Here is a 14,988-nt window from a genome sequence, read left to right on the forward strand (position 1 = left end):
ATCATCTAGCTGCCTAGCCTTGGAATTGCACTACAAGAGAGATATTTGGATGGGAATGGATTGCACTTGCTTTTAGAGTTAATTATAAATAACTACATTACAAACACAGTTTCTGGAAGACTGATCTGGCAGTTAATCTTTGTGCTGCTAACATTTATTAGTCCCATGCAACAGCATATTCAGTACGATGCCACAAAGGGTTCCAGGCAGCTCTAAATGTTTTGCGTATTCATCACTCAATTCATCTACTACTCTTTATCTGTAGAGCATTAAACAAGCTTATCCTCAGAATTGATTCAAAATAGACATTAATAAAACCAAAACGTGCCTACCTGTTGAGGTTGGCTGGCTAGTTCCATCAAACAACAAATCAACCAGGTCATTAGACAACTTGTTGCCAGAGGATACAGAAGCCTGAAAAAAGAAATTACACAAGAGATCTCATCTCATCTTAAGAGCCTGGGGTTTTTTTTTTAAGGATCTTTTTGTGATTTTTTTTTGCTTTGGAGAGATGGCAGATTTCTCTTGGAAGCCAGCAATCACTGGAACTACGACCAAATGTGACATCAAATACTTGAAAGCTGGTGGCTCGGGATTTATGGTAACTGAAACATTCGATAACTTCTCAGTAAGTATGCAAGGTCAGAGAAGCCTTCACACTTTAGGCCAAGATTTTATCTTTGCTTTCCTGAAGGGAGTAAAACATTGTGATGGCTATATTAAAAATGAAAATCTACATCTTCAAGCAATCCCACAATCAGTTATCATTGAACTGCTCCCCAGCCTTTGAAAAGCACAATTAAATGTTTCTGATAAAATAGTTCACTTGAAGGCTACATAAAGAAAAATTCTACCCGAAACTAGAAACTGTCTCAGAGGTCAGAAGAAAAGTTTCCAAACCCATGTTTTATGTTCTGTCCTCCTGTCTCACCTTTGCTGTAGGCTGTGCATTATGAGCAGCAACATTCTGTTCAGGGCTTGCTTTATCTCCCGTATAATGTGCTGCTGCTCCCAAGTCAATGGTTTTTGAAGGATTTGCTGTGCGTTTGTGTCTGATGGTAGTTTCTGTAGCTTGTGTAATATGAATGTGTTTCGTTGTCACAGTCTCCTCTTCATCTTTAAACTCAGCTTTGGGAGATTTACCTCTTCGGGATTTTTCCTCATCACTGTCACTAGAAAAACAAAAGCAAGAGGAAACCATTTTGTGATGGACTTCTCAGACACTTTGGTGGACATCTGCCTTAAGCCATAAGAATTTTGGTTAGTTTGTTGTAGGTTTGCAATAAAAACAATGCTGCTTCTTCCTACATTTGAGAGAGGATATGTTTTACCCATACATAATGCATCTTCATAACACAGCACTGCACCTATTGTACAAAAGTCATGAAGAAAAGCAACTTATTTTGTTAAACATTAACTGCAAGTCCACAGCGAAGGAGAATAGGAAATCAGTGTTTAAATCCAGTACATTTAATTATCTTCTGACAGAAACTCCCCCACACCTTATGTAACACTCAAGCAACAAAAAGTGAAGTTGGCAGGTCTGCTCAGTAGCTCCAGCAAGAGACAGAAAGCAGTGAAGCAAATACAGGTACTATCTTTTAGGTTTCAAAAACTCCAGTCCTATTTCAATTCATTTCCCCTTTCAGAGAAACAAGCTTTTACATTCTTTAAAATGTTTGTGGAAAAAGAGCATTTACAGAATTATGCAATATAATGATATTTTGTTCTATCAGAGAATACACATTTTGGTTCTTTCATATTTGTCACCGTTGTAGGTGAAAACTTTTTAGATGTCACCATGTAATAGTTTAATCTGTTACATCTCCTACTTTTACATTTAGAGTCTTTCACAAACAAGCCAATTGCCCCCCACCAACAGTCATATTGCCTGTTACCATCAAGATTTGTACATAACAGTGAAAATTGCTGTAGAGAAAACTTAAATATATTGAACTATATTTTGAAATAGTAATTCCCTTAGCAACACAGATGAAAGTGGAAGGGTTTTATATTTTAATAATGCATTAGCATACTAAAACTGCAAAATTTAAGAAAGGCTGTCCCCTTGTCAATGGGAATATGACAGTAACTGCAATATACTCTGGAGGGTAGCCTTTGTTCTCTGGTAAGAATAGTGGGCTTTTTGGAATACATTGCACGTGTCATTTCCTCTATGTGTATTATCTGCTCAGCACTGGGGATGGCTCAATTCATGAACATCAATGACTATTAAATGCTCACTCCCTCCTTTAACTTTTTATTTTTGAAAGAAAAATATATCACAGCTGTATGTCAACCCAGAGCCTGCTGCATTTGCTTCAGCCAGCCTTACACAGACAAGGGAGCTCAGAGGGCAGCACCTAACCTTGGCCTTCCAAGGGACTTCAGCCCTGACTTGCAACAGGCTGACCCTTGCAGCCCTGGATTTCTGCAGGCAGCCCACCTACATGCACAAACACATCAGAGGGGACCACTAACCACATTTTCATTTCTGCCATCAGGATTTTAGCATGAGCCCCCAGAGAAGACTGATCTGCATGTTAGCATGGCATATACATGCTACATGCATCCTGAAGGCCTCGGAGGAGCGGGGTTGGATGATATGTGTTGAAAGTATCCAACACCAGGGCAATCACAACTGAGGCTCAGTCTCAAAAACTGCTGCAGTGTATTTCTTGCCATCACCACACAATCTGCCTAGTCCGTATACACATTCTGTTGGGTGACGAAGTGCTTGTAAACCATTAAAATGTGGTCAATGGAGATCTTGCTACAGAACGGGTAGAGATGAATCTTACCAATGTAATAACGAAAAAAACAGGGAGTCTTTGGTCATCTACAGCAAAACAAATGTCTAAAAGCTTCTGAGAAAAGAAATTAAACATATATGCCAGAAAGCAGGACCAATATTACAATACCCAATTTTCTATGACAACCTGTACTGCTTCCAAACTGTCTCAAGAGATGTTTTTTCTTTAATGGTCACATTAACAAAAAAAAAAGAAATACTACACATTAATGTTCCCTCTAAGTGTGTTTACTGTGCTCAGAACAGTAAAACTGAAGTGCTTTGTCTAAGAACTGCACTTAAAAATAGAACTGAACTTAAAAATTATTGCCAGCATTGTACAAAATAATTAAAAAAAGGCTTCTGCAAAGGAAGTACATGCTTGCACCTTCTAGAAATCACATATGGATACAAGCTCCTGTCTTTTGCCTTAAGATTTCTGTGGTGTGGAGTTGTTTGGATTTTTTTTGAACATTCTTTCAGGCAACAAAAATAGTTTACTTATATTAAAGCAATCTGATGTGATACAAAAGAGTAATCCTTTACATGGAAGCTTCCTTTAAACAGAACTGTTGCATCCTTTTGTAGGTGCATTGTAACTTTGGCTTTCTTCCTATTCTGTTACCTGCATCAACCTTTCTGAATACTGGAGAAACAAGGATTGGCAGTTTTCATAACTGTTATGAAAAAGGTGTACTGTATCAGAACAGTCTCTGTTATCTGCAAGTAATTTAGAACAGATAAACAGAGTTTCAGCATACAAGGCCAGACTCAGGGCAGTCACTGGTCTATTCGAATAAGACCTAACAAGCGCTAACAGGAGAGGAACGGAGGGTTTCCCACCCCACAGGGTACTGTTTCTGGTCTTCTCTACTTTCAAGGGGAAAAAAAAAAAGAATCCAGTTGCCCCACAGCAGTAGTAACATTTTTCTCCCAATAAATAAACACAGACTAGGTCTCTCCAGAATTAGCTGTGTGAACTGCAGCTTCACAGAAATCTACTGTGAACTCAAGACAGCTATGACACAGGATCAGTTCTTAGTTACTCCAAGCATTTATTTTTCCCCCTCTACACAAACAACCAGCTTTGCATGTACACTCAGAAATACAAACGTCTGGCCAAGTTCTGTGGGTGTGTATATTGGAAGTAAAGACTGTGTCATTCAAATTCCGTTCACCACTACGAAGATATGTAAGTCCCATTTATTATTTGTCCTTCAAAACCCTTCTTAGCCCTACAGTACTAAAGTAATGCTGACTTATAAAACTATTAAGATAGAAACAATAGAAAATACAATGGCAGATTTGCCAGTTGAGCAAATATCCCCATTTAGTCACTTCTCCAAGGGAAATGGCAACTTAATTCAATGTTGTTATACAGCAGCAGGCTACAAATAAACTACGAAATTTTTGGAGTCTTCTTTTGTGTTTTTAGGGAAAAAATTGCTGAAGTGTGAAAACACAGAAATGCATGGATGTCATAAAGCATTTACAAGAGAATGTTATGTTGTTGTGAGCTCAAGTCACATGATAATTAAAATTTCATGTTTCAGCTTCATTATTTAACTTCATGCAAGATACAGTATTCTGTTAATACAACATGAATTATGAGGTTTGTATTTACATTATCTTTAAGTGTAAATAGACAGACATCCTGTGACCTTGAGTTCAACCTTCTTAGATCCTTTGATGCCTCCTTTAGAGAGAAACCCCTTCATTTCAATGCTCTGATAAAAATACCTTCCATGTTGTCCCATCACTGCACCAAGAGAAGCCAAAAAGAAATTTCAAGCTGATAGCCAAAGCAATGTTAGAGAAGCCATACTGCTTGTCCCCCCAAAATACTCCTTTCATTTCAAGTTCTGAGTCTATTACTGTTACAAATTCCAAGACAAATACTGCACCTGACATTTACCAGAAAATGGAATAAAAAGAAAAAAGAAGGGACAAGGGTTACAAGGGAAAAACAAAAGTGAAAGCCAAAATATTAGGCAGAGAAAAAAAGATCAGTGTAACTTGGAGTAGAGATGTACACTGGAGAAGTTTTCAAAATAAGCTGCTTGTTATAAAGATCAGATTACAGAAAGGACTGTCTAAAACACTGAAAGGTGCAAGACACTATACCAGCACAAGTTAAGAGATCAGGAGCCATTCAGAAATAAAGCAAAGAAAATAAGATGAAATGTTTTGTGCACATGCTCTACATGGAGTGTGGATAGTGAGATTTACAGTCATCATGTGACAGGTTGCTTTTGAGAGGTAAGCACAGAAAAGCACACAGCACTACACCATTGTTAAATTTGAAATTGCTTACTTTTCTTCTGATCCCTTCTCTTTGTAGTCTATTGATAGTAAGTTCTAAGAGGGAACCCTGATGTGTGCAAAGAATACCAGTTTTATGATTTATTAATGCCTTAGCAAGACCACACTGTCTTTTTCCTCACAAATGCTACCATTATAATTAGTGTTGTTTCCATGCAAAATTGCTTGAGTTTTGTAATATATACACCTGCATTTTTAGACATATACAGACACAAAAATGTGTGACACTGTATGGAGATATTCCTGTAAAAAATATTAATCAAATCTCAGTGCAAATTTGAATTTTGTTTCCCAAAAGGGAATTATTTCAATGTACTTGAGCACTTTCTCTACAGCCATTTCAGAATCTGTTAAGTAGGAATTTGATCTCCTGATAATAAAATTCAGTGCACCTGTTGAAGTGTGATGTACACAAAGTTCTTTTGCTCTTCTTTGCCTGTATAGTTTTCTTCCTTACGGAAAATAAAAGATTTAATGGCCAGAAGTAAAATATAACAAGTTTTTTTTGAGAAGGTTCAACTGAAATTGACACAGACCTGCAGTCGGCTCTTCCTGAGATAAGCTCAGGGAAGAGGCACTGTGCCAAGGTAAGTCTAATCAATTTTACATCTCTCTCCTTTCACACTTCGGCATTAAACGGCAGTCTCCAGTATACAGGTACAAGACCACTGAGTTGCTGAGACACGGAAAAGCTTAGGAAATTTTAGCCAAATTCCCTGCTTTACCAGCACCTAAGGCAGGAGCACTAATGGAAGGGAGCCAAGAGCAGTTAACTACTGACAGAGCAACATTATCCCCCAAATAAAAGATGCATAAGAAGGCCAGGAAGCAGGTATTGAACCCAAACATGCTTCCACACAGACAAAAGTAATGACAGAGTATTGTACCTATAATCAGCAATGTCAAAGACCTTTATAATAGCAATTTCCCCCACTAAATTCATGTTAAAATAACTCTAGTACCTGCACCTTTCTGGAGAGTCTTCTCTATCTTTCCTTCGGAACTTGCTGATGGTATCGTCAATCGTGCTTCCAATTTTGTCGCTCAGCTCGCCTAACTTGTCACTGAATGGAAAAGCTGGCTTTTTGTCCCATTCTTCATCCCATTTTGACTTGGGCTCAGGATCGTATCTTTCACCTGTGTAGGGCATTAAGATAAGAAATACTAAAGATAACAGGAAAAAAAAAAGCCTGTGGTTTTTCTGGAATCACTTCCAAGACCCCCTTCCCTACATACATAAACCTTAGAAGTTTTCAAAGCAAACTGAAAGCTCCCACAGTGCTGGATCAACGCTATTACAGCAAGGCACAGCATGTCATGCCAATCATTAAGTGGCAGGAATGCAGATTCAAGGAGTGTTGTTTATGACAATGAACAACGACACAGCCTTAATGCACTACACAGCACTGTAGATCAGGATACTGCTGGGCTCTGCCCGAGGCACTATCAACTCTGGCTGCAAGTAGAATCAGAAATGAGATGGGCCGGTCACTCAATGCATACTCTACTCTTGACCAAGCTGTGTGCTCACAGGTAGATCAGTGGGGTTTTTTTATATATGGACATTCATGAACACAGAACCACCAAAACAGTACCAAAATACTGGAATTGTGTAATGGATGGTAACTTTGTGCCTTCTTTTCCACACTCACTGATTAAAAACAACTTTTACAGAAATGGAGATATTAAAGTAATTAATCTTCTCAGCAGCCACAGAGTACCCTCATCATCTTTACTGAACACTTATCAAGAAATCAACAGGTTTTTTTTCTACTCAAGTGTTCAAGACCCCCATACTGACACCTCAGCTTACAAACAGCTGACAGTTTAACTGGAAACAAATACATTTGCTGTATTATCTCGTGAAAAAGTTTAAAAAACTTAAGCCTGGGTTTATTTATACACACCCAGCCAATCTGAGTTCTAATTAAAGGAAAAAACATTTCTATTTCAACAAAGACTTCACTATCAGAATCACAGGACATTTTACTAACTTGTATAGTGATCTTATATCAGTCCTCCTGCTGAAAACATAGGTATGTAAAACAACCCAATGTATCTCAGTTTCTAGACAACACTTAGACAAATACTTTATCTTTTGATGCTATTACAAACATGAAACAAAGCCTTTTTTTTACTATTCAAAAATTTGAAACAAATTTTTTTACTTGAGGAAAACTAATTAGCAGAAAGGAAAAAGAGTGAATTACACTGTAGCTCAGACAATACTCAAATGTATTCAATTAAGCCACTTTCAATAAAAAGAAAATGACGATTCCAGTACTACAGGGTGCAAAATTTGTGTTACGTCTATCCAACAACATAATGAACCAGTGGGTGTGTTTTCTTATTGGAGAGATAAATGCAAGTCTCCTTTATGGATCTAGACAAATATCATTGGAGGGACAAACTTTTTCAGGGAAGAGAAGCTGTTATAAATCAGTGAGATACTTGGTGAGACCTTTATCTATTTAGAAATTGCTGAGAATTGTAATACTGTTAAGTTCTGCAAGAGAATAAAATGGCTTTATTTCAGGCTTTCAAGTATTTTAATGTAGATTCCACTAGGTTTCCTTGGGCAGTAGGAATTTTAAAACATCACCTTCCCCCATGCCACTCCCCCCAAACTCCGAGAGCCTGGTATTTTCAGGACAAAAAGAACTACAGAAAAACTCTGAAAACACAAGCATTTTATGTTTAAATAACTAGAATCTTTTAGGCTAGACATCTGACGTAAGAAAAAGTTTGGTTTGTGCTGCTAGAAAAACTTTATTTTAAACTTTACTCAACAAATGAAGGGATAATTAAAAATCCTTTACCATAAAAATTACATACAAGACAAATGAGACAGTCTGTTAAGGAAATCTGAATGATAACAAAAGAGCATATGTAGAAAGATTTCTACCCAGCATTCAGGGATAGATCACGACTCTGCACAGAGCAAGTCAAAAGACAAGCTCAGTGAAAGAGCAGGGGGATATGTACTTAAAGTACAAATGCAGTGACTCATAAGTACTTCCTAAAAAGAGAATCTCAAGCAGGTAGCAAAAGCCTAAACGGATATAATAAAACAAGACATATCCTGCCACAGAGAGACACATTTTCAACTGCTCTGCCTATGAGGAAAAGGAAGAAAAGAGGACTCTGGAGAAGTAACCTGTCACAACCAGAAGAGAGCAAACCTAAACAGACAGAGCACCAGAAAGGGACAGGTGAAGTTTACGTCCTGCACATTTACTACTTAGATCTTATACCAAACCTTTCTCTCAAAGAAGTCACTGACTCACTCCAGCAAACCAGAGCCTTGTGCCATTGTGACTTTGGGTGTCATCCCTTTCAATCCTTGGCTGCTTTTCTCAGGCTAAGGAAAACACAGATAAACATCGCAAGATTGACAGCTGGATCACGGGTGACATGCTGGGATACATCAGACATTAAAAGCCAGCTCAGCCTCAGATCCCTGCTATACCTTATGGCAGGGACTGGGGAGCAAGGAGGAAGCTGCACATTCGGACTTGAGAGGCAAAACACAGTACAGGTTCTGTGCTTTTATCTAACCAAGGCTGTCGAGTCCTCTCTAAACAAAGACAAGCTGATGGCATCACATCCTCTAAGGCCAAGATCTTACAAACAAATTGTGCTGAAGACAGAATTAGTCTGAAGGAACTCATTGCTCATACGAGGAACAGCAGTCACCTGAGCAAGACGGGCAAATTTATCTCCAGAAGCAAGGGTACATCACTACCTGTCAAGAGCATTCAGATGTCTCAGTTTTTGGTTTATTTTGTGGGGCCTTTTTTTTTGGTTTGTGTGTATGCTTTAAAATAAAGGACCTTAGTAACATAGGTCCTATTGAAAGTATCAGACCCAAGGTGGATATAAGACTGGCACCTTAAGTAGTAATAGCTGAGATTTGTAATAGCCCAATTCTTTAATTTTCAGAATGTTTAGTTTTGAAAATCTGATGGCAAGTTTTCTCATCTTTTTTTTATGAGGGAGCAAATGACCATTCACATATATCTCTCATTTACAGTATACATATTCTAAATATAACATTTTTATTTTCAACTGAAAGCTCAGAACTTCCTTTCTGGTGTTAACTATGACCTCTACCCTGGCAACTACAATCCCTTCGGCTTTAAAGATGATCACTGTCGCATCAAGATTCCAGCCAGCACACAGGTCTGCTGTGCTGTGCAACCAACAGCAAGCTGCAACCTTAGTATGTCTACACAAAGTAAATTTGGTATTACTTCTGGAAGCCCTCCTTCAAAAAGCACAGGGGACCTATAGTACTAGGCAAACAGGAACTTAAAAACACACAAACTGAGACATTAACAACTCTATTGGCAAACTTCCAAAATAAACTCTCTAACAAAGTACTTAACGCATACATTTAGTCAGATCTGACAAGACAGCAGAATCCACATCGATAATCCACAAATATCTTTCAGGTGTCCAAAAAGTATTACTTGGAAATCAAAAAGTCTAAAATGACATTTAACAAATACATTATTTCACCCAAAGAGTATTACTGCTCTAAAAGCCCAAACCCAGATTGGTTCTAAAGAAGGATGGCAGGAGTAGGTGAAGCCATTCTTGTGCCATGATGGGTAGAAAGTATCTTATTTTTAATGTAAAAACTAAGAAATTCTGACTTACAAGAGCATTAATCTATCTGCTTCTGCTACAGCAGCATTCACTTCACTATGAGACTGCCTATGGATAAGATAAACACAAGAGAGCTAAGTTTTGGCTAAACAAATGCACTGTTATTTGTAAAAGTTTCTCATTAGCTACTATCCAAAAAAATATGAACCTAAGAGACTTTTAAAGTGATTCATTTTAATTTGTATGTGGGGTAAAATGTGCAAGTTTTTCTTTTAATGATAGAACTGACAAAAATTAAAGAACTACAAAGGAAGAGCATCCTATAATTTATCTGTGTTATCTAAGCCAAGTTAGAAGCCAAGATGGTCGAGGATTGCCCAAGAACACCTAGTACTTACTGTATCTGAACCCTCCAACACTGTCCGAGGAAACTCCAATGTATTTATCTTTGTTCTTCTTTGCTTTCTTCCTCTCTTCCCGAAGTCGATCATCATCTTGAGCAAATTCAACCATTTCTTTTACCTTCTGGCGTATGTTTATACCTTGGTCTTTGCCATTTTCATCTGTACAGGTAATGCAGGATACAGACAGAAAATGGATGCAGGAGGGGAAAAAAAAAGGAAGAAATAGATCAGAAGCAGCAATACTGAGCATCAAATTGGTAAGAAACTTTTACTCATGAACACAGCAGTCAGAAAGATCTTATGGCTACTAAGGTCCACTGCATCTGTTTAAAAGGGACCAAATGTTTTGACTCAACATAAATTCACCCTTAGATAATCCATAGTTTTCACTGACTGGTGTATTTAGAAACATCTAACAGCTGCTGAAACATTGAAAAGATTGACAAAGACTGAGACAGAAATTATATTCTCCACTTGGAGAATTGTAACCCTTCAAAATACAACCCTTTTTCCTCAGTTTAACAACAGTGTTTGCAAGTTGAATTGCAAGAACTCAGTCTTATGGCAAAACTGAATTTCTCAAAAATTGTTTTCAGTTGGCATGTACTACAAGCTAAATGTGCTTCTTTCCCAGCCTTTTTCACATTCAAAACACACACTGGCCTTGCTGCCTTTGCACTGTAAATATTATTTGGTGGGAGGAAAAAACCCCAGCTTCAAACAGATGTGTGTGTTTTGGAGCTCTAACCTTTTCTTCCCATATGATTAAAGCTATTCCTTTACGGACACCACAGGGGACCAGTCTCTAGTGCATATTTTAATATAAACCCGAACACTCATGTTGTGTTGGTTCTGTTGTTATTAGCCAGTCTTTTCTGCAAGTTCTTGTCTTCACTAATTAATACTCTAGGGTCCCACGTCTTGGATTTTGCACTCTTCACACAACTGGCAACAGTCATATTCTAATTAGACTGGGGAAGCTTCTAAGCTGGTTCAGGTGACTGACAACTCCAACTACTGTTTTAATTTGCTTATAAGATTTTTCTATTGCTCACCTACAAAGTGGTAATTTTCCAGGGATCGCAAATCATAAATGTGTTCTCTGGCACTTGTAACAACACGCTCTGATCCATTCCTTATGAGGTAAGCTAGGAGCAGCAAAGACTATAAAAATACAAAGCACCGTATGATTGCATGAACAAAAGCTCTATCTTTTTTTTTTTGTGTGAAAAAAACAGAAAGCAACAGCAAACCAAACCTCCTCCTCTCTCCAAATTAGTTAAGCAATAAGACTTTCCCCCCTTTAAATAAATAGTTATTCTACGGGTTCACGCAGAAAACCCACAACATATTCCCCACATGCACCTTTTGCTCTTTAGAATATTAAGATTGCATTTGTCATTACTAAATCACAAGTAGTTACCTTCATCAGCTACTGCTCATTTGAAAAGGCAGCAGTAGCAGTTTAAGAAAAAAGGTAACCTTGCCAAATAAAAGATTTTCTTTTGTCTCTTTTGTTTACAGTTTTCCAATGGTTTCACTGAAAAGTAACTCCTACACAAATTTAAGAAGCCTTCTGCAGGATGCAGTGGATGTACAAAACTGCATTTCAGGACAATTTTAAGCAAGTGACAAAGCAAATGAAGTTTAACTAGAAGTGAATTGTATTTTTTTTAATGATGAGGATCTTTTTCTAGAGAAAAAAGGAAATGAACTTTTTCCAAAGTAGCGCCTTTACCAGCTAAAACTATCATTATATTCCAACCTATCTAAACCTGATAAGCAATTCCAGGCAGTCTTTATAACATTAAGTAGCTATGTGTGATAGCATTAAATATTAATTTATATTGTACTTCAGGGAAAACAATTACTATGAATACAAAACATCAAGCACCTGTAAGAAGCACAAACCATGCTTTAGAATTAATTCTGTCTTGTTATAATCCTGCTATCAAGAAAAACAAAATATAAGCTAGTCTAATACATCAATTTTAAAAATTAGGTTATATTTGCATAATTCAGTGAACACTGAACATCACTTTAAGTGCAGAATGATACAATCTTAAGGAAGAAGTTTCTGTACCCTGCTAATTAGTCAAAGACAAGAAAAATGCAAATGATGCAGCTCTTTTCCCAAAACTCAAGTAGGACATAAAAAGCTTCATATGACAAGATGTGCAAGAGAACTTAGTCCACTCAAAGCTTTACTACAATTTTTAGGGAATTATGAATTGGCAGAAAATTGATTAGTTTCCATTTTATTTCAGGTACTCTTGAATTCCTTCAAAAGCATTTTCCTGATTGCACAGTAACTTATCATCTTCTTCTCACAGAGCACCGTAACAACTCCTTTGGGTAGATTTAAGATGTGAACACTACTTCAATACCTGAATATCAGCACAACGTAATTGCTCTATTATGCTCGTTAAGTAGCATCCTAGGCACACTTCCAAATCCAGAAATTTTGTAGGTTTCATATACAGCATTTGAAACACATCTTTGACTCCAGAATTGTTAAGCATACAGTTAGGAAAGAAATAATGGGTTGCTAGTGTACTGTGTGATATAACAGTATCCAAACAAGACCTCACGTCAGAACATTATACTAGCAACACGCATCATGTCCTTTGTAGAGCAACAAAGTCTTGAATGCTTCCAGGTCATACATACACACCTTATAAACTCTTCTCCAGTTCTTTTTATTGTCTTTCAGCATTCGAGTCCAAAGCATGTTCATAAGTTCAGGAAACTGTTCATACATAAACGTAGCCCTAAAGATTAAACAACAGGAGTAAAGAGATGTTAAGTCTCCATGGTGTGCCACGCTAGCTTGTTAAGACTCAGGGCTGACAGTAGATGGCAGGCGTGATCTAAGCCCACTCGCATTTTATGACATTACAGGGGAAAAAGCTATCCCCGGATCTTTCATCATTTAAACTGCTTTACATTCCAGGACTACAAAAGCAAAAAAAAAGTAATTCTAAAAATCTCAGGCAGTAAAAGAACCTTCACTAATTCATAACAAAAATAATGTTTAACATGAGTGCCCTAATAACCACTGCAACTAGTCAAGCACACAACTTTCACATTCATTTTAACAGAAAAAAAGTTGAAGGAAAATTTAACGTGTTTTGCTCCGTTTGGAAAAAAGTCACAAGAAAGCAGTTTGAAAATAAACACTTTGAAAGTCAGACACATTGAAAGAATTATGAAGCTACATAAATAAAAATCAAGAATTAAAACACTGATTTTTTGGTCAGCTTTCAGTCCATTCTAAGATTGTGCATTACAAAAATAAGACTTGATTTACACCAACTTCTCAACATTATCAGTCAGCATACTACAGACTTGATTTAGCAGCAAATTTCTCATTCCTGTATAAAATGTATCTTTCTTTTCTTCATCACTGAGCCAAATTATCACTTACTTGGCAATCTCTCCCATGAGTTGCCCTGAAGGTCCCCATGGATCATCATTGGTTGCTTCTCGAACCTTAGATTCTATTTCTGAATAATTCATAACCACATTGGTGCTGCAAAGGAAAAAAAAATTAACACACATGAAGATTAGAATCAAAACTGAGAAGCACATGAAAACTTAATAATGACACTAGTGCGCATCTCAATAAGATACCTCTACAGGGTGGGAAAGAAAACATCTTTAGTGCAGAAGTTACCCTGAGGACACTATACAACACATTTAAGTTATCTTTAAGAAGGTTTTACTATCCTGTTAGTCTTCAAGAATATAGACGAGAAACTAGGGATTACATTACAGTTGGATTCAGCCCAGTAAAAATGGCTTTTGTTCACACTGAAATCCAAACCGAACTGCTAGAGTAAAAGCTGAGAGCTTTCCCAACTAGAAACGGTTTGCCTACAGGTTTGTATGGTCTACAAGTATTTGTAAGAGGCTTTTTAACTCAATCAGAAGCAGATTGTTTGAGTGCTAGAAAAACTCAAGAATACCAATAGCAGGTGTTCATAAAAATAAAAGAAGTTTTAAAAAACCCCATTAAAAAACACAGAGACTGAAGGGAGATAAGATTCACTAGAAAGTGTGTTTCCTAGCACGAATTTATTTAATTAGGGGAAAACAGCAAAAGAAGAAAAGCCACAGAACATTTTGTATTAAGGTTAAAGCAATGCTGTCTCTACAAGACTTCATGGAAAACCATAACTTGAAAAAGGAAGCAATTTTTCCTTATCTTAAAATAGTCAACATGTGCTGTTTGGTTTTGTTTTTTTTTTTTTCAAACTAACCTCTCAGACTAGTAACCTTCAACTACATGCCCAGCAACCTCCTTTGTGCCCCTAAAAGCATCCAGATATATTTGATAACACAATGATTTTCTTAATGTTTTAAGGTGAGTGAGCAGGCCCAGAACATCGTTCGTCCAGAGAATGCTTGAAAAGCGGCTCTCCGGTTATGGAGCAACATAGCACACAACAGTAATGAAAACATCACTAAAAGAAAACCTATTGGCCTCTGCTTTCCCTGCACACATTGCAGTGTGTTTAAAATAGCTTGGAAATGATTGTATCAGAAGTTTGAAAGTTTACTTAACTGTTAAAAGTGCATCATACAACTGGTTTCAGAAGGTAAAGGAAACCCGTAAGAAGACGGCATTCAACACAAACCATCCATTACAGTGAAACTGATTAAACTGTAAGAAAGATTTAATGATCTCATGATACAACGTGGAGAAGGCATTTGCTGCTTAAAAACTTCCTCTGAACCCGAAGGGATGAGAAGGGATCTAAATAAATAAATAAAGATCAAGACGCTTAATAGTCATCCCTCTGCCGTGTAGGAGCTGGCACAAAGCAGCACTCTAGCAATACCCCTTCAATTTTATGT

The 14,988-nt window shown here is 37.2% G+C and overlaps 1 protein-coding gene across 3 annotated transcripts in view; it reads right to left on the minus strand.

Moving 5' to 3' along the window:
- CLINT1 (clathrin interactor 1) overlaps positions 1–14,988 on the minus strand; it is a 53,819-nt gene that overhangs the window by 11,329 nt on the left and 27,502 nt on the right. For 2 of the 3 annotated variants that reach the window (XM_062002508.1, XM_062002507.1), the window contains exons 2-8: positions 13,556–13,660; positions 12,803–12,899; positions 11,184–11,292; positions 10,123–10,287; positions 6,076–6,250; positions 932–1,172; positions 333–414 (exon numbers count right to left, since the gene is read on the minus strand). In XM_062002508.1, coding sequence (XP_061858492.1) covers positions 333–414; positions 932–1,172; positions 6,076–6,250; positions 10,123–10,287; positions 11,184–11,292; positions 12,803–12,899; positions 13,556–13,660 — 974 coding nt within the window. The remainder of the gene's footprint in view (positions 1–332; positions 415–931; positions 1,173–6,075; positions 6,251–10,122; positions 10,288–11,183; positions 11,293–12,802; positions 12,900–13,555; positions 13,661–14,988) is intronic. The other variant, XM_062002506.1, reaches the window with a different exon arrangement.

This window comes from Colius striatus, chromosome 9 (genome assembly GCF_028858725.1).
Source record: "Colius striatus isolate bColStr4 chromosome 9, bColStr4.1.hap1, whole genome shotgun sequence".
In the NCBI taxonomy this organism is placed as follows: Eukaryota; Metazoa; Chordata; class Aves; order Coliiformes; family Coliidae; genus Colius; species Colius striatus.